Below are 20612 nucleotides of genomic sequence, written 5' to 3'. Positions count from 1 at the left end.
TCTGAATATTCTAGATTAAAGCTATTACAAAAAGAAACTGCAGTATTTGTTTGGATTTTTAAGTCCCCAGATCAGTCAATCACTGGTACCTATTAAGCACTTAATAAGCTGAGCACTTGGGAGAGGACAATTAGAGTTTAGTAAGCATGATTGCCGCTCTCAAGTTTACAGTTTAGTGTTGGAGACACTATTAGGGGGGAAAATTGTAGTATGAAGGTATATGCAAAATGTTTTCTCAGTCATTGTACATATAACATTCCTAAGAGGTAAGGAGTGGCAAGTATTCGTATAGTCATTTACAGCTAAGAAACAGAGACCCAGAGTGGTTAAGTGGATTACACAGCAGGCCGGTGGCAGAGCTGGGACCGAGTCAAGTCGGACTTTGAGACCCCTGCTTTCTCCACCAGACCACACTGCCCCATTGGTGGTGTATTCAGTGACAATCAATCAATCAATCGTATTTATTGAGTGCTTACTGTGTGCAGAGCACTGTACTAAGTGCTTGGGAAGTACAAGTTGGCAACATATAGAGACGGTCCTCACTGTGCCCTTCCATCCTTGTCCCAAGATGTTTTTGTACTTGTATATGTTTTCGTACTTGTGTTTCCCCCTTCCCAAAGTCAGAAGCTAATACTAAATGTAGGACACTCACCAATTTGCTTAATCAAGGTTCAAATACTTTTTAAAAAAAAAAAAGTGAATCCTAGCGTCAGACGGGAAAATAGATTTCATATTTTAATTAACATAATTTGATCTTCAAGTATTTTTTCCCCTTATTTGACTAAATAGATGTTTGTGTGGAATACATTTGTGTATGTGTGTACAGTTGAACTTATTAGTATGGAGACTTGCTGTTATGGAGTGGCCCCTCTTATTTCTAGTGTCATTCATTCATTCAGTTGTATTTATTGAGCGCTTACTGTGTGCAGGGCACTGTACTAAGTGCTTGGGAAGTACAAGTTGGCAACATCTAGAGACGGTCCCTACCCAACAGTGGGCTCACAGTCTAGAAGGGGGAGACAGAACAAAACAAAACACATTAATAAAATAAATAGAATAAATATATACAGATAAAATAAATAAATAGAATAATAAATATGTACAAACATATATACGTATATACAGGTGCTGTGGGGAGGTGAAGGGGGTAAGGTGGGGGGATGGGGAGGGGAAAGGGGTAAGGTGGGGGGGATGAGGAGGGGGAGTATCAATTGGCAGCCAACTTTTCCACTGTAGAAAAACTTGCCAGCCCTTGTTCTCTTCCCTTCAGATGATCTCTTTCACCATAATTCTTGCTCTCCCTTCTCCCCCACAGCATCATTTTCTGGTAAGAGGTCTATGTGGCCTGAAATGTTAGGTCTGAGCCCTCTGGGCATCTCAAAACTGATACCTGACCTTGGCCTGGTTTGGACCAACTGGTCTTCGTCAGACTGCATACCGGTCCAGGGGAGGCATATCGGGCTAGCAATACAAAAAAAGATTTACCCCCTGTGCTGGATCTTTTCATTTTTTATTCTAACCAGTGCATGGACTTCCTGGACCTGTGCAGATGTACGTGTAGTTTAACTTGAAAATGTTTGCTTTCAGGTCCCATGCTGTTGCATGCGTCAATCAGTTTATTATCAGCAGGACCCAGGCTCTTATGATGCACATTGATTCTTTCATTGAGGTAAGGGTGTTTTCTACTTTGTACAAGTCTTTTAGGAGCTTAGGTGGGAAAAGCAGAGCTTTATGGGCCTTATTTGCCATAAATCCTGTCAGTGATTTAAATGTTGACCACGGCCAAGTCACTCTATCTCTGCCCCCTGTGACCCCATTTATAAGATAGGAATAATAGGACCTATCCTGATAGTAATATCAGGGTTAAAATGAGGTGACCTTCAGCTTTTGAAAATAAGAGCTTTAATCCAGTCATTCAAGAGCAAGTTGGTTTTTCAGTTTGGTTGTAAATTCAAGGTTAAGAATGCACAGTGATTAATGGAGTTAGGAGGGGAGAAATGACAGTAAGAATAATCTAATAAGTGAATAATTTAAAGTATACTATAGTTTAGAGATATTAAATTATACATTGGGTACTTAAAGAAGCAATCTTAGTAGTTTACCACTGCTTATTGGGGAGAGGCTTCTCCTTTGTTAATAAACTTTCATTACTGTAAGTGTTGTAAACTACAAAGTAATGGGAGCACTGTGCCGTTGTTCAAAAGTTGGCTCAAAATACATCTGCTATGATTAGCCAATATTTCTAGGTATAAATTATTCAGTGCTATTTTAAAACAACCTCAATCAGACTTAAAGCTTATAAAAGATGGCACAAAATGGAAATTTTTCTCTTTTCTAGATGATGGGTGGCCATCCTTTTTCTTGCAGCCCGAGTGTATGCTTGGAATGGAGAGACGTGTTTAATAACTATAATTATGGAATTAAGCCTTTAAACTGTCAAGCTCTGTCCTGTACTACATACTGGGATATAATGTAAATGGATTGGACAGAAGTCCCTGTACCACATCGGGCTCACAGTTGTAAATGTCTACAATGTTTTGACTTGTGATGCCTTGCTATGCAGGCTTTTAGTATTGGAACAACCTGTAATGCTCTTTCATTTAAAGAAACTTGGATGTTTTCTTTGGTTTTATTTTTCATCAAGAATCTGTTTGCATTGGCTGGAGATGAAGAGCCTGAGGTTCGGAAAAATGTATGTCGGGCCCTCGTGATGTTGCTTGAAGTTCGAATGGATCGCCTGCTTCCTCACATGCATAATATAGTTGAGGTAATTGCCTTCACTTAAAACTCCCCTCAGAGCCTGTCATTCAGAGATGTTCTAATGTCAGAAAATCGATCCGTTTTGCATCTTGTCTGTTTTTTTAAAGGCCGTAACAGATTCAGAAAATCTCAAGGTCTACCGAAATCTATACTTCAGCAGTGTCAGAGACAATGTGGTCTTTACTCTTCCACTTAAAATAACGTTTTTGGCCGGGACTGGCACAGTTGCAAAGAACTCTTGTTAGATATGACTGTATAGTCATCTGTGTGTGTGTGTGTGTGTGTGTGTGTGTGTGTGTGTGTGTGTAGATTGCAATCATTGGTGCAAAATGGAATTAACAATTGTGTTCGTAATTCCAAAACTACTAAAGATTTTTTTGAATTGTTAATCTCACTTAGAGAAATGGAAGAGCCTAGCATTTGCAATACTCATTTTCAGGCTGTAAATTAACTCAAATGAATGGGAAAGACAGGAGCCTGCTGTTCTAGGGTAGGTTCAATAAATACAATTGAATGAATGAATGAGTGATAGGAATGCTGGCTCTGGGAGGGCAGTGTCAGGGAGACAGTCATTGATTCACAAGGAAGGGCACTGTGGGAGCGAGATCATTAGTCCTGCTCTGAAGGCTTTTTGTTGTGCACCCCTAGGTACTGGCAGAGCTGGGAAATGGAGCTTCGATGGTGGCTCTTCAGTCTAATAGGCTCCAAACAGGCTGTCGTAGGGAACTCCTCTTGCCCTTTGTGTCCAGGCAACCCAGGAGGAGCCTCTCTTGCTTTGCTTGTGGTCAAACCAGGGACCTTGTAGGAACTGTGGTTGAGCCCCCATTTGGGAGGGAGATGATGGTGGGTGTTGGAGAAAGGCGTTATACTAGAGAATTGTGGTGCCCAGGATGTGGGGGAGAGTCCAGACTGGTCCAGTTTCTGTGATGGAGACTCACATTTTATCCAGTAGCCGTGAAGTCGTAAATTTCCATTGAATTTGAAAAACATGATAAAACCATTTTGAACTGTACATTTCCCAAAAGATGTCTACATTTCTTTCCTCCTAGAAGGATGAACTTTTTATGTATATTGCTTAAGGGCCAGCAGGTCCGTCCGTCCCCCACCCACAACAGTACAGTGCAGTTCTTGCTAGAGGACCAGTTTGTTTTAAAATGAGTTTTTTTACATCTTGATTACCTAAGATTAAAGACAAAATTTTCATTTTTTGATTAGTACATGCTTCAGAGGACTCAAGACCAAGATGAAAACGTGGCTTTGGAAGCTTGTGAATTTTGGCTTACTTTGGCTGAGCAGCCAATCTGCAAAGATGTACTCTGTAGACATCTCTCTAAGTAAGTGGAAACAGCCCTGTGGACCTGGGAGCTTGATTTTACATTCTTCAACAGGACCTTCTTTCTTTTTCACCTTAAATAGTGAAAATTCTTAATGCCGTCATTTTTGTTAGGTACTATATTGATGCCCTACTACAAATTCTGTAGCAATCTGTGGTCATCATTGATAGTGATAGAGAAAGGATAGTGATAGAGTCAGGTCTATAACATGGAAGTTGCAGCTTGCATTAAGGAAAACTCACATATATAATACTTGTGAAATGGCTGATGCCATGCGCCCATTGAGTTCTCTCCAGACTAGGTGTTCAGTCTCAAAAGAGTATTCCTGAATTACATAATAGTGTTCTATCTATGTTATATGAGAACTGAATGTAGAAATTAAGGTAAATCTAATAGTAATAATAATTGTAGTATTTGTTAAGCACTTACAATGTGCTAAGCCCTAGGATAGAAATTTGACAATCAGAATCTATATCCAAACTGACTAAAGACTTAAAGGGTGTTGATTTGCCATTATAACTCGACAGTATTTGATGTGGAAAGAGCCCGGGCTTTGGAGTCAGAGGTCATGGGTTCGAATCCTGGCTCCACCACTTGTCAGCTGTGTGACCTTGGGCAAGCCACTTCACTTCTCTGGGCCTCAGTTACCTCATCTGTAAAATGGGGATTAAGACTGTGAGCCCCAAGTGGGACAACCTGATCACCTTATAGCCCCCCCAGCGCTTAGAACAGTGCTTTGCACATAGTAAGCGCTTAACAAATACCACCATTATTATTATTATTATTATCTGCCCGTGCCTGGTAGATACATTATTGTGTGTCAGCTCCACTGGGTTTCCTTCCTACATTCCAGTCCAATCCTTTAACCTTCTGCTATTTTATAAAGTAGCCAAAAAAAAATTTTCACCACAAAGCTTGAAAAACAGAGTAAAAGCTGGTGTTTAAGCATTGAATTGTGGAGCAGCCTGCCCTTTTGAAGATTAGCTTTGGAACTCCACAGTTCCAGGCTTGAATGTTATGATATCATGAAAGGTTTTTCTGGAGCAAAATATCAGTATCTGTTTTGGGCTGGCAAGCAAGAGTAGAAAATCTTTTACTTGTCGACTACTTATTCTAATGTTCCCTTAATGTTAGCCCAGGATCCCAGTGGGCTTGCTTTCCCAGACGCTGAGTGGGGAATATAAAAGGAACAGGGAAGTGTTCATTTGAAAGTCAAGGTTTGGAAAGGATGAGACTAATAATAATAATAAATATAGTATTTATTAAGGGCTAAGTAGGCTCCAAACTCAAGGCCAAATGCTAGGGTAAGTACAAGATGATCACATCAGACCCAGTCTGTGTTCTACACAGGGCTCATGATATAAGAGGTAGGGAGAAGCGGTTATCATCATTTTAATGAAGAGGAAACCAAGGCCCAGAGAAGTTAAGGGACTTGTGCAAAAATCACATAGAGGGTCAGGGACAGAGCTGGGACTGGAACCCAAATCTCTGGACTCCCAGCTTCATGCTCATTCCACCGGGCCAAGATACTGTCTGTGAAGTTCTTTTTTTTATGTTTTTTTTTTAATGGTATTTGTTAAGGAATGGGGAAAGAGTTTTGAAAGGGATTAAAGATGATTTTGTGTGTGGAGTTAAAGGGAGAGTTGGAAGGAAAAAGGGACCTGCGAGTCTGTCAGATTCTGAAAGGGGTATTTTGAAGAAGATACTTGGAAACCATTTGCTTATGATATATTTCTTGCCTTGAAGCGCACATTGAAAATGCCATATAATGTCTTCATGCTGTGATTAATTTGGACTTGGCATTTAGTTATCAAGCTTCTGTATTTGTTCATGTAGAGTCCGTGCTGCTTATGTAATTCATAAAGCTCTGTTAGATATCTTAAATAAAAGCAAATATAAAGGTTAACCTTCCCGAGATCTTATACCAAGAAGAGGATATTGGTATAAGAGAGGATTGAAATCGTTTCTGAAAACCAGTTTAAAATGTTTGAATTTTTGATGATTGCACGTTGCTTAATTTTCTCAACAGGCTGATACCCGTGTTGGTAAATGGCATGAAGTACTCAGAAATAGATATTATTCTTCTTAAGGTAAGCAGTTTTAAATGTAGTCACTTGAAAAGGGGAGATTATTTTGATATTCACACCATAAACTCGTGAGCTTGCCCAAATGAGAGAGTGACCCATTTAAACAAAACCCATTTTAAATGATGCTGTGCCAAGTAGGAGAGTTGAAGGAGACTTCCCAATTTTTAATATCTGGCCATTTAAACAAATTCTAGTTTGTGGATGGATAAGGTTGATGCTTGCATTCATTCCTTTTGAAACTGTCTTTCTTACTGTTCGATCGGTTTGGACCTTCTAAACTGTGTTGCCAGGTAAAAAGCTAGTTGGGATTAAAGTCAATTGTAATGTGCACCTATCTTTTATTTCAACATATGTGCGATTTTATAGATCACTGTTCCAGAACTGTTTCCTGCTGCAAGAACCAAAGTAGATCTTCTATGACATGAGTGTTTTTTTCACTGGGTACGATAGTAATATAGACTCTTCCTTTCCTTCAGAAGGGGTTGTGGTACAGTGCGTTGCACAAATGCAGTCATCTGAGAAAAGGTTCACTTGTAGCTGAGCCTCTTTGGTTCAGGCTGGAACCATTCCTGCTTAGGATTCCTCTTGAAGATGGGGGACACAGGAGGAAAGAAGGCCCATACTCATGGGCAGCAGCTCCAGGGCATGTATTCAGTCACAGGCTGCCTCCTCATTCTTGAGGAAAGCTGAACCCTGGAATGAATCAGGCTCATAGAACAGTGAACCTGAGCCACTCTGGGTGGGAAGAGGCAAATTGAACAATTCCCCAGAATCCTTTGAATCTGCAACTTCGTTTGGAATTCTTCTGGAATTCTTCCACCACTCCCAAGAGGAGCCCCAAGCCAGGCCAGTGCGAATTGAGTCCTCAGACAACAAAACCTAACTACATATTTTTCAGCAGCCCATTGGTCCGCATTGACAAGGGCTGGCTACTTATTTATTATAAGTACTGATGGCCCATCCATCACACACAAATCAGAGAGCAAGAGGTACCAAAGAAATGTCTGGAGAGAAAAACATGAGTGAATGGAAGTGTGAGAATTAGTTTGTGGTGTTAGAGGGCATGTGGAGAAGACGATTTTCTGTTCAGGATAAAAGCTAGGCCCATCTGTTACACTTAGTATGGTGCATGGCATTCAATTAGGTGCTCAGTAAATACCATTATTACTTAGAGTGGCCAAAATAGTATGTGGGCTTTGTGGAGCTGATAGTGAAATGCTCTTGAAGGGTCACATGTCTTCCAGGAGGTCTTTCCCAACTAAGCCCTCTTTTCCCCAGCTTCCGCTCCTATTTGCGTAGTCTTTGCACTGGATCTGTGAACTTTGGATATTTATTATTGATCCACCTTCAACCCCACAGCTCTTACTTACATATGTGTAAATTATATATTGCTAATTATTTATTTATATAATTGTCTGTCTCCCCCTCTAAACCATAAGCTTATTGTGGAAATGTGTCTACCAACTCTGTTGTATTTTCCCAAGCGCCTAATGTAGTGCTCTGCACAAAGTCAGCACTTGGTAAATTCCAACAATAATGAAAAATTAATTTTGGTGGGGGGCATAGGGTGACGTTGAAGAGGATGAAGCTGTTCCTGATAGCGAGCAGGACATAAGACCTCGTTTTCATCGGTCACGGACAGTTGCTCAGCAGCATGAAGAAGATGGTATTGAAGAAGATGATGATGATGACGATGAACTTGACGATGACGATACAATTTCTGACTGGAATTTGAGTAAGTTCTACAAAGAATAATATTGAGAACACTGTGGTCAAAAGATTGCCCTTCTAATGCTGGAATTTTGAAGGGTGGTTATGTCTAGCTGTAGTCATGCTTCTGCTTTTTCTTCTGTTTTTCACTAAACTAGAGTGAAATACACTTGAATTTTTATCCAGTCCAGTATGCCCTCCAATGGCGAGGGCATAAGGTTCTTGACCCACCCTGTGTTAAAGGAAAATTTGTGGTGGTGGTGCACTCAAGCTTTGATCAGAAATCACATCGTGCTCTACCCAGATAGTCGTGCCTTATCAGAAAAACATTTCTTCCAGTCTTTGATCCAAATGCATAGCGAAAACCTGCTTTGTGAGAGAGCTGAGTGTATTATGAAAATGTTAAATTAGAAACTTAATGTTAGTTGGAGACTGGATGTGCAGCTCCATCTCATCAACAGAGTACAGCTAACTTGATTGTCCATGGTAAGCAGTATGGGGCCAGTGAGCCAAAGGCAAGCTGTTTATTTGAATTAAAGAAGCAGCATGGCCTGGTGGATAGAGCCACGGATCTGGGAGTTGGAAGGACCTAGGTTCTAATTCTGGCTCCACCATTCGTCTACTGTGTGAACTTGGGCAAGTCACTTCAGTGCTCAGTTCGGCACTTTGCACACAGTAAGTGCTCAATAAATATGATTGAATGAATGGACTTCTCTGTGCCTCAGTTACATATAAAATATGGATTAATACTGTAAGCCCCATGTGGGACATGGACTGTGTCCAACCGGGATAAGCTTGTATCCACCCCAGTGCTCAGTATTGTGCTGGGCACATAGAAGGCACTTAAGAAATACCATTTAAAAAAATTGTCTCCATACAGTAAGACTGCTAACAAATAGCAAATAGATTGCTTTGAATTTATTCTCCTTTTCTTTCCTCTGGTGTTTCTTTGTTGGAGGAGCTGTTCAGGGAAGTGGGTGAAAATTTAGAAGCTGGAGGAAAAGGCAGAGCAAAGGGTCTGGATACTCCTCCAAACTTGATTTTCCTTCTGATTGGCATCAAGAAGGATAACTCTGAACCAAGAAATTTGTTGAATATTTCAGTAAATCAGGAGGGAACTCTCAAGCCCATTGAGCTAGTGAGAGAAGCCCGGAAGGATGAAGGGGGGAAAATGGAAGCTCAGGTTTTGTGAAATGCTTATGTAAGAGTTTTATTCCCTCTACTACCCCTACCCCACAATCTATATAGGCATGTTAAAGTTGACTACAGAGATTTTTGACCTGATGGTAGTGTAGCATGTCTTGTGGAAGGGAGGAAACCAACACAAATGTCTTGAGAGATAATGGCTCTCGCCTTTACCTGTTTAGTCCAATCATTCAGTCATTTATTGGGCACCCATTATGTGTGGAGCCCTGTACTAAGCACTTGGGAGAGAGAAGCTACATGGCCTGGTAGAAAGGGATTGGACTTGGGAGTTAGAGGATCTAGGTCTTATCCCAGCTCTGGAACTTGTCTGCTGTGTGCCCTTGGGCCTCAGGCCCTTTAACTTCTTTGGGCCTGAGTTTCCTCAACTGTAAAATGTGAATTCAATACCTGTTTGCCTTCTTACTTAGACTGTGAGTCCCAGGGCCGGGGGAGACTGTGTCCATCCTGAGTAGCTTGTATCTCCCCCAGAGCTTAGTATAGTGCTTGGCACATCATAAGCACTTAACAAATACCATTATTATTTAAATAGAGTTAACCCTCACAGAGTTTACAATTTAGCAGAGGAGACAGGACACCTGAATGAATAATAGGAGGAGGAAGTAATAGAGTATATAAGATACATCTTTAAGTGCCATGGTGGGGGTTGAGCACCAGAGTGCTTGTGTGGCAGTAGAGGATGTAAGATGGGGGAGGTGAGAAATTAATCCAGGAATGGTTGTGGAAATGTGGGAGCAGTGGTCGAGGCAGAGGGAGTTTGGATGTGAACAAGAGGTCAGTGCAAGGAGAGACTCACGGTGGGACACAGTGCGTAGTGTAGCTCATCAAAAGGTGCTGCGTAAATCTGTTGAGCCCTAGGACTAGGTTCTCTGGTGTTGTTTGAGCGTGCACATCTATTGATACGGATTAAAGTTTCCTTTCATGGAAGCCTCTCCATTTAAACAAGTTTTACTGAATTTGCACACGTACCACTCCTAATTTGGACTTAGATTGTGGATTTGACTTTGTATCATGCAACTGCAGTATTTAAAAATATTTGTTCCACTTGTTCCACTTGGCCCTCTTGGGCTTTTCAGGTTTTCCAGAGACTCACGTATTCTATGTAAGAAAAGTATCTGAGTAGATGTCTAGGGAAGAAACTTTAAAATTAAATTTTAATGTGTGATTTTTATCATATCCGAGGTCTCCAAAACCCAAAATAGTATAGCCAGGTGATTTTTGGTTTTGCTTTTATTTTGGAAATTGCTCCTTGGCTACTCCCTATGCTATACACATTTTTTGTAAATAGAAATTAAGAATCCCACTTCTGTCATTCAAAATCAGTTTGGATAATAATTATAGTAATTTATTTATAATTTTGTCGTATTATTATATAATATTATATTTATTTTATGATAATGTACTTGTTACATGCTTACTCTGTGCCAGTCAGTTACTGTGCTGTGATTTAGGTGTCATTTAAAGAAATATTTTAAGCTAGACTAGTAGAAGTTATCAAAATTGAGAGTGTTTTATGCGGATCCTCTTAGAGGTGATCTTTCTTTTGCCCCAGGTCCTGACACATGCTTAACTCTTCTGTTGATAAGTCAGGACATCTTTGTTACCAGTTACTTTGACCTGTTTCTGTACCCAGCCTGAAACACTGATTCTCAATTCCCATTGGGTCACAAGAGTACTGAGAAGGGAAAAAAAGTACCCCAAAGGTTTAATAGGGTTCATACTATTTTAGTAACCTTGACAGTGAGACCTTCAGCTATCTAGCCCAAGTTTCAGTCCAGGCATTTATGTTTTGATGCAAGCACATTTGTAAACAACAGACCCTGTCCTTGGGCTTAGTATCAAGCCAACTGTCAGAAAGAACAAGTTTGAATATGAGGACTGGATCTTTGTGTTGTGTCATGCGCCTACTTCAGTTAACAAGGTCCCTTTGAGGAAGAGTTGGGCCTCACATCCTTATTCTGTAACTCCACAGCTTCTTGTAATTCAGCTCAACGTTTTACAATGTATTCAGTGCAAATAAATGGAGGTGAAGTAAGGCGTTAAGTAACTGGACATTTTTTGTCTCCGTAGGAAAGTGTTCGGCTGCTGCACTTGATGTCCTTGCAAATGTGTTTCGTGATGAACTTTTGCCACATATTTTGCCCCTTTTGAAGGAATTGCTCTTCCACCCAGAGTGGGTGGTTAAAGAATCAGGCATCTTGGTTTTAGGAGCAATTGCTGAAGGTGAGTCAGAGCAAAGGTTTGACTTGTGTTGAGGTAATGGATCTCATCAGACTGAGAATGTCTTTTAAAGGATCGTTTCAGCAACAATTGGTACAGCATGTATAATTTTCCTCCCCATATGTCAGGATCCTCTAGTGGTTGTGATCAGTTCCATATGCTCCCTATAGTGGGTTATGATAAACTCCTTATGTTCCTTGTACTGTTTCCAAGGCATTTAAGCCATTTTTCAGACATAGTCTGACTAATCCTAATTTCACGGTCAATGAGGTGTGGTCCTCACTAAAATGGGAGAGTTGTTGCATGGCCCAAATGAGGGACAAATTTCATAACTCTCCCTAGCATGTGGGAATGGACCGTATTTGCTTCGCACCCAAGGAGTATGGGGCATTTAATAGTCAAATAGTTGTCCTTTGCAGAATGTGGTTTTGTCACTTCTATTTGTCAGGAATTGTGGTGGGGATGAAGGACTCACCCCTGTAAATATTTAAGGAAAAATTACGGTGACTTAGCTCGATTAGCAGTTCGTTACTATATTAGACTGGTCTATTGCTGTCCTATTTTAAAATGGAAGCAACTTATTGTGGAACCCATTTTTAAAAATCTTCAGAGGTTTGGAACATGACTATTTGTGACGGTGCCATTTTGTCCCCCTCTCCTTTCAGGTTGCATGCAGGGCATGATTCCGTATCTCCCCGAACTCATCCCCCACCTTATTCAGTGCCTCTCGGATAAAAAGGCTCTTGTGCGCTCCATTACCTGCTGGACGCTTAGCCGTTATGCACACTGGGTAGTTAGTCAGCCCCCAGACACGTACTTGAAGCCATTAATGACAGAGTTGCTTAAACGTATCCTGGACAGCAACAAGAGGGTACAGGAAGCTGCCTGCAGGTAAGTTGAAATCATAACAGCATCAGAGAACCACTCTTTTTTGTGTTGTACTTTCCCGATATTAACTAACCTTCAATCTCCCATAAAGTGTGTTCATAATAGTTGTAATTATAAGAGACCCTACAATTTGGGAATGAGAGGTGACTCGTGGCAGGTATAGACAAGAACAAAGCCTGTTATTTGGCTGCCTCAAAATTAGACTCTGAGGTGAGTTCGCTGTCCAGAGTGTTGACTCTGTTCTTACTGGTGGCAACCCTAAATTAGTATTAATAGATGTGGGCTATATTTTAGTTGTTTAAAAATTTTCTTTTATCTGATAAGACTGTTAATACTTGCTAACAGTGGAGAGAAACATCATCTTTTTTATGCCTAATAACTTAGAAATAACCTGGGATTTACAAAGTAGGCTTGGAAATTGCTTTGAAACTACACAGTGGGTACAGTCGTCATTCACAGTTTTTATCTACCTCATTTTGGTTCTCCCCGTCTCCTGACCCAGGCTAAGCCAATTGTGTGATTCATTCATTCGGTCATATTTATTGAGCGCTTACTGTGTGCAGAGCACTGTACCAAGTGCTTGGAAAGTACAGTTCAGCAACAAATTGAGACGGTCCCTGCCCACAAAGGACTCACAGTCTAGAAGGGCCAAGAGATTGCCAAGTAACTCTTTCCCCCACCCACACTTGTGTACAGTCACTTGGGCCATGGAATCCTTCCCCCCCCCCCCCCCCCCCCCCCCAATTGTATAAGAACATTGGTAGTATTACGGGGTCAGACAAATGTCCTGTTCAGGCCAGTGTTCTGTCCCATATGGTAGTGGAACGCTAACACCTGTATATATGTATATTTGTTTGTACATATTTATTACTCTATTTATTTAACTTGTACATATCTATTCTATTTATTTTGTTTTGTTATGTTCGGTTTTCTCTGTCTCCCCCTTTTAGACTATGAGCCCACTGTTGGGTAGGGACTGTCTCTATGTGTTGCCAATTTGTACTTCCCAAGCGCTTAGTACAGTGCTCTGCACGTAGTAAGCGCTCAATAAATACGATTGATGATTGATGATGATGATGGTTTCCCAGCTTGACTGCCACCCTAGTGGACTTCTGTGATCTGGGGCTGTGGTGGGAAATGAACTGAGCTCCACTCCTCTCTTCTAGCACATTGTAAGAATGGCAACAGAGCTGGGTTTTAAAACCACCGTCTTTCCCCCAGAGGAATGAGTAGTTACTGGGGAGTGGTGTCCAAAGAACACTGAGCCTCAGCTTCTGTATTCAGTGGTGAATCCCATCTCCACAAGTGACTGAATCACCCGGCGCAATTTTAATCGCCTTAGTTGATTGGATCCATTAAGCCAATATTAAATGTTGAAGCAGTTGGGAATCTCTCAAAGGAAAGGGTCCTGATATCTTATTGCCTTTTAAATCAGGCTGATTTGACTTGGCTAAGACTTGGTTTTCTAGAGCACTTGAATTCAAAGTCCTTGAAGATAATGTCATCCAACTTTACAGATGGAGAAAATTCTAGACCGTAAACTCATGGGTAGGGAATGTGTCTGCTGGTTCTGCTGTATTGTGCTCTCCCAAATGCCTAATACAGTGCTCTGCACATAGGAAGTGCTCAATAAATACCATTGATTGATTGAAAACTGAAGCTGAGGAATATAAAACCTGACTGGGGCAGAGCCGGGATTATAACTCAGATTTCCTGACAAGTCCCACTGCTTTTTCTCCCCAGTCCATGCTACCTCTAAATTTGACAGATTGACTAGATGGATTTGGATGCCTTTTGAATGTATTCTTAAACACTTCCTGCAGCAGTATATCTGGGCATATTCAGATTGACTCCCTGGATGGAGAGCTATATCCAGTTTCAGGGAGGAGAAATAAGTCCTTCTCATGAGAAAATCAAGCAGCCTTGAATTATTACATTTTACAGTTACGAATGTTGGCTCTTTCTTTCGTTTTTAGTGCCTTTGCTACTCTGGAAGAGGAGGCTTGTACAGAACTTGTTCCTTATCTTGCTTATATACTTGATACCCTGGTCTTCGCATTTAGTAAATACCAGCATAAGAACCTGCTCATTCTTTATGATGCCATAGGAACATTAGCAGATTCTGTAGGACATCATTTAAACAAACCAGTAAGTATGTTGAATGTGTGTGAGAATTGAAATCAATTATGATTTGCAGAGTGTGCATTAAATTGCGAAGAGGTTTCGGTATCACTGTAATATCAACCTTGGTAGATCATGAGGAAACTGCATTAATAAAAATAATAATTGTGGTATTTAAGTGCTTGCTATATGCCAGTCAGTGAACTAAGCACTGGGGTGGATACAGGCAAATCGGGATGGGCGTGGTCCCTTGGCCCACGTAGTGCTCACCCTCTCAATCCCCATTTTACAGATGAGGGAACTGAGGCATAGAGAAGTGAAGTGATTTGCCCAAAGTCACACAGCAGGACCAGTGGCAGAATTGGGATTAGAACCCATGACCATCTGACTTCCAAGCCCATGCTCTATCCACTACGCCCTGCAGCTTCTCTGTGTTCATTTAATTCAGCCTGGCAAACATTTTCAAGAACTGGGATTTTCCAAAATTCAACTTGCCCTGGAATATCTGCATTGACCCCACTTAATTTTATTAATGCCTGCTTTCTCCTACTCCACCATCTGCATTCCCTCCTACTTCTGATCCCCTAGAGGGATCTGCTTGTGGATTTTTCCATAAAAAAATAGATCTTTTGAAATAAAATAAAAACCATGTTAGGGTGGGGCAGAATTTATTCACTTTACCTTGTCAGACTCCTGTGTTAGAACTTTTAACTACTTGTTTTCTAAAATTTAGAGACCTTTAGTAAAGAGTGCTGTGCTCCTCATACACCGTGCATTTAATTTATAAAATGCAGCTACTACAAGCCAACAAAGTTCTGAAAGGCTCAGGTTTCTAGTGTTTACCGTATTTCTCCCTAGTGTTTTGAAATTGAGAAGGCAAACTTAGTTGTGCTAATGCTATCTCCCTCTAAATATACAAATCAGTTGATATGTGAATTGAAATACCTTTGCAGCCTCACTACTGTAATATATGAAACTGTGACTCTGTGCTGTGATTTTTTTTTTACAGTATTTATCTTTTTAAAATCAAAAACCACATGGGGAATTCTTTCCCTGCCATTTATTTTCTCCAAATTGAAAAGTATAAATGTAGATGTATCATTTTGGGATTTCCTATTTAGTAACAAAAATGCATATATTTCTCATTAATCTGAATAGGAATATATACAGATGCTAATGCCTCCACTGATCCAGAAATGGAACATGTTAAAGGATGAAGATAAAGATCTCTTCCCTTTACTTGAGGTATATGTGACTTGGGGATTGTGATGTAACATATTGATAAATGTTTATTTCCCTAATAATGTGGCTCCAATCTGTTTGCGTGGGCCATAGTCTCTTCAGACTGACATAATTGCACTGTGAAGTTCATTGGGACCTTTCCAGGAATGATCCTTTCTGCCAACTAACTGTTCAGTGAGGTCAATTCAAAGTGATTAAAAAAAAAATTTCCCTACCACTTCCACCAGAGCTAGAATTATCACTCAGTGGCAGAACTTAAAAGTATTGTCTAAGAATTAGGGGGTTGGGGTGTACTGGTGACAGATGCAAAAGACAGCAAAAGACCAAGACAGCCACAAGTGCATAAAGAACAAGAAGCTCTAGAGGAGCTGAATTTCAGGCTCCTCATAGCTCAGAGACCATCATTTGCAATAGTCGTAACCACAAGCTCAGCTTTCTTAATGTTCTGAAAGTCGAGAAGGCATGCTGCTTCTTCTCCCTGTAGTGGGGTAGCTCATCCTTGACGGAAACACTCCCCTTCAAAAAGAAAAGAGAACTGTTTCAAGCAGCTGTGGGGAAAGGGCCACCATATTTACGTTTCTCTGCTGGGAGGATGCTTGTCAGGAGGTGCCAGCAGAAAGTGTGGGGAGAGGATTATTGGTCTCCTGGACTGCCTTGCCTCGCTGTAGGGTGCAACTCTTGGGAGAGAGGGTATTGAGGGTGCATCTGAAGACTGGAATTGGCTGGCCAGAAAGGTCAGAATCCAGAGGGACAGCCTCATTGTTCAGGTTGGAGATCTGCACAGTTGCCATAATGTAGTGGGCAAGAACTGCGTATTCTTTGAAGCCAGGGTGAACCAGAGGTTCTGCCTTTTCTCCTGCAAGGCTTTAGTATACCACTCAGGTGGGCTGATTATCTCTCCTTGAAAATGTTCCTTGGGTACTCGAGAGAGGAACCTCCCAGTCTCCAAAATGGGCTAGCCTTCTGATGCCCCTCTGGCCCCTTAGAAACTTAGGGATTCCAGCTTGCCGGATGTGGGGGCCGTCACCTAACCAAGAGGGTGGACTTTTGCCTGCCCTGAATATTATGGGAATGGAAGCTTAAGATAGTAAGTTGGTCCTCAGACTTGCCTAACTGCGTACACTACTCTCATTCTAGTGCCTGTCTTCGGTTGCCACGGCCCTGCAGTCTGGCTTCCTTCCATACTGTGAACCTGTGTATCAGCGTTGCGTAAACCTGGTACAGAAGACTCTTGCACAAGCCATGGTATTTGCCACCATTTTTTGCTGTCATGAATTGGGTTTACATGTTGGGGTAGAAATGTTTTTTTCCCTTGTCAGCCCCTTTCCTGAATGTCTTTCAGCTGTGTTGTTTCATTGCAGTTGCATAATGCCCAGCCAGATCAATATGAGGCTCCAGATAAAGACTTTATGATTGTGGCTCTCGATTTACTCAGTGGCCTAGCTGAAGGCCTTGGAGGCAACATTGAACAGCTGGTAGCTCGCAGTAACATTCTAACACTAATGTACCAATGCATGCAGGTGAGACGCACATGTGAAAAGAGTAAATTGCCTCTGGGAGCATAGTGATGAAGTGGCACTAAAGTTTTCTTCTTCTTTGTAGGATAAAATGCCTGAAGTGCGTCAGAGTTCTTTTGCCTTGTTAGGCGACCTGACCAAGGCGTGCTTTCAGCATGTAAAGCCGTGCATAGGTAGGACTCCTTTGTCTTCATACCTTGTGATTGTTTCTAAAAAGGGGTCACCGCAGCCAAATTCATGGGGATTCTGTAGCGAATGCTAGGAGTAAACATACTTTGGCTGCTTCAACTCTTTGGATGCATGTAGAAGTGGAGGCAGCCTTCGGGCAGGGTGTGAGGTGCCCCTGGTCAGTTTCCCAGGCTGTATTTCTCAATGGGTGGTGGGAAGATGGAACTAGAGGGGATGTCCTAAGGGGTGGAGTTATCATGGAAGGTGTGATAGTGCAGTATGACTTCTTGGCCCAGGGATATCCCCAGGAAACCAGGGTGAGGTAGAGCGAAACTTGTTTAGCTTTTTCTTACATGTGTGTTATGTTCTTGCAAAGCCCCAGGCTCAGGAAAACTCACTCTGTAGCCCTCACTCATCCTGACAGTTCACAGTGTACCCTAAAAGATTAGCCCTGCCAGACAAACTTTTCTGAATTCCCCATCAAGGGTCTGGCCAAAACACTTGTCTGCTGTGTGATCCTAAGCAAGTCACTTGACTTCTCCGTGCCTCAATTACCTCATCTGCAAAATGCGGATTGAGACCGTGAGCCCCATGTGGGACAGGGACTGTGTCCAACTCTGTTTGCTTGTAGCCAGTCTCCAAAGCTTAGTACAGTGCCTGGCACACAGCACTTAAATCCAGTAATTATTATTACATATAGTGAAAATTCACATTATGGTAGAACTGAGGAGACTTGAACTGCAAACGGTTGCCTGGTACAGAGTAGTTTCTTGTATCGGGCACCTCAAATGCCAAAGAGCCGGGCTTCCTGCCTTATTTGTCTATTGTGTTCGGTTTCTTCATCACTTAGGGACCACGAACTGAATTTAGCATACTGTTAAAGTCTCCCCATTCCAACCTTCTGCATATCTTGGGCCATTTTTTTTATATTGAAAAAGGTCGTGAAACCAAAAGCCGGGAGACTCGTTTAGGGGCACTTTTGGTCACACCTTACGTTCAGAGTTAAAAAAAGAAAAAAGCCCATTAATCATGCTTGATTCAGACTTCCTGCCCTTGGGCTTTTCCAGCTGTGTGTGGTGTTTCTATGCCCTTTTTAAAAAGCAGTGAGTTTGCTAGCCTTCCACACCCCTTTCCTGCTGTTACAGCGAGGAAAACAATCAGTCTTCACAAGCACTTAATACAGTGCTGTTGCACAGACAGTAAGCGCTCAGTACATCCTGTTGACTGTTCTACTCCCTCAGTTAAACAAGTAGGAAGCACGTAACTATTTCTGAGGTCAGCGACGCATAGAATATTACAGCATAATATAGATGGGCCCGCTGTAAGTACATAGGGACCTGACAAAATGAATAGAATCCCCTCAAGTCTTGTAAGCCGGTATTTGGTAAAGTGAGGTGTGGGCCCTCACGTGGATGTGATCTATTGGGCTTCAGTATTCTGTTTGTTTTTATTCCCCAAATTGAGTTCCAGAGTCCTACTTGAATTTAGTTTTGTTCATTTGTAGAAAGTGCAAAGTCCCGATACAGAACGGTTTTTAAATTGTTGTTTTTTGTAGCTGATTTCATGCCGATTTTGGGAACCAACCTGAACCCAGAGTTCATTTCAGTCTGCAACAATGCCACCTGGGCAATTGGAGAAATTTCCATTCAGATGGGTAAGATGCTCCCCCTGCCCCATCTTGTGGTTCTGATTTTACCAGTATTTACCTGTGGAAAACACGCCATTGTTTTAATGTTCCTTCTCTTCTTTTTGTTTTTCGGGTGATTTAGGCATAGAGATGCAGCCTTATATTCCCATGGTATTGCACCAGCTCGTTGAAATCATTAACCGACCCAACACACCAAAGACGTTATTAGAGAACACAGGTACCATTATAACCAAACTGTCACGGTGAAGGGAGTAGTGTCTAATTTTGTATACGTTTATATAGTCAGGGAAATCACACCGAAACCTATCTGGCTTTAATAAATATAAGCTGTACTTTGCCTGAAAGGTTATGAGATTCAGTCTCATGGTGGAATACCTGCTGTTTGATAAATAGTCTTAAACCAGAATGGCAAGACTGACAATTTAATATTAGAGTATTCTTGTGATATGGGAGTTTTCCCATTTCAGTGTTTGACCTAAAGTATGGCTACTGACTAGTTACCCTTGAATTTTTCTCTGTTATTTTCTGCTGATTCAAAGAGTATACCGTAGATAGGTATGTGCACATGTCTGCTTTTCTAAATTTGCAGAGCTGGGAAACATCTGGTGTGTGCACATATTCAAAGTATAAAGGTTGAATTTCCAATCCAAAGTTAACTGTTCAGTAGAAAAATATACAGAAATTGGGTTTGGGGTAGTTTTTCTCCCATGTGAATTTTAGATTTAAAAAATGGGAGTGAGTTGTTGAAAGTAATTAGTGAATAGCATGTCAATTTTGTGTTCAGTCTAGCCTTTATATGGGGAACTTTGGCAGTGGCTTGTGGGATTTGGTTTACAGAGCCTTGTTTATCTTTTTTGCGTTTGTAGAGAGCATGTTTTTCTGCTTTAAAGGGCACCTTCCATGCTACAGAACATTATTTTCCACTAGGTCTCTATCTTAAGAGTTGTGGGAAGCTATCCCAAACTTTCAGTTCATCTCATTCCTCTTTCTCCTAAATCCTGAATGATTCTGCAATGGGCCTATGAAAGCATTTCACAGAGAGATCAATGAGATCTATTGAAATAGGAAAAATTTATTTAAAGGCCTAACTACCATTTTGGAAAACAAATTAACTGTCCTTGGGTTGGGGGCTAAAGATGGTAGTGTTCTAGTTAGGATGGAAGATGATCTTTTAACTACAAAGTATCCGGATGTTTGGCATCTGTGGGTACTGCTAAGTCCTAGGAAGGAGAAAGCCCAATTTTAGTACTGAAAATGCAGAGCTATAAAAAAAAAGTGCTAATTGAAGCTTGCTCAGCTTTATCCTTTCTAGTGATTGACTGTGGTACCTGTAGCTGACATTCATTCAGTTTAAGCACTTTACTATTATGAAATTCCCAAAACCTACATACATATTGAATCTTTTGTTTTTTATTATAGTTATTTTAAATGTGAATGCATAACTGCGAATAAATGTTGAATGTGATAAACTTAATTGAAGAGTTTGCTGTGGGATATCAGTTACTGAATTTTACTGCAGCTTGTTCTGCAAGGTTAACTGGCTTTACTTACCTCCTTTTCCCAATTCTTTTGGGCTCTTTAAGTATTGTACTGTAGATTTAGGTGGCATTCTTATTTGATTGAAGGCCATTTGTTATTTAAGAAAAAAAAAAGGAAAACCCACCCAAATCTTCAGAACCAGCACCGCTGCAGGTAGAAAACAAATGTAGCAGTG

At 41.1% G+C, this 20612-nt stretch overlaps 1 protein-coding gene across 1 annotated transcript in view; it reads left to right on the top strand.

Moving 5' to 3' along the window:
* The window catches only part of TNPO1 (transportin 1), a 69185-nt gene that overhangs the window by 35344 nt on the left and 13229 nt on the right, over window positions 1-20612 (top strand). The window contains exons 7-20 of the mRNA XM_038765743.1: window positions 1588-1669; window positions 2645-2767; window positions 3976-4094; window positions 6124-6184; window positions 7748-7916; window positions 11165-11317; window positions 11980-12205; window positions 14179-14350; window positions 15482-15568; window positions 16703-16810; window positions 16927-17085; window positions 17168-17255; window positions 18806-18904; window positions 19020-19115. Coding sequence (XP_038621671.1) covers window positions 1588-1669; window positions 2645-2767; window positions 3976-4094; window positions 6124-6184; window positions 7748-7916; window positions 11165-11317; window positions 11980-12205; window positions 14179-14350; window positions 15482-15568; window positions 16703-16810; window positions 16927-17085; window positions 17168-17255; window positions 18806-18904; window positions 19020-19115 — 1742 coding nt within the window. The remainder of the gene's footprint in view (window positions 1-1587; window positions 1670-2644; window positions 2768-3975; window positions 4095-6123; window positions 6185-7747; window positions 7917-11164; window positions 11318-11979; window positions 12206-14178; window positions 14351-15481; window positions 15569-16702; window positions 16811-16926; window positions 17086-17167; window positions 17256-18805; window positions 18905-19019; window positions 19116-20612) is intronic.

This window comes from Tachyglossus aculeatus, chromosome 23, assembly GCF_015852505.1.
Source record: "Tachyglossus aculeatus isolate mTacAcu1 chromosome 23, mTacAcu1.pri, whole genome shotgun sequence".
In the NCBI taxonomy this organism is placed as follows: domain Eukaryota; kingdom Metazoa; phylum Chordata; class Mammalia; order Monotremata; family Tachyglossidae; genus Tachyglossus; species Tachyglossus aculeatus.
Note: the sequence above shows the minus strand (reverse complement) of the source record. Positions and strands in the feature narration are given on the sequence as shown.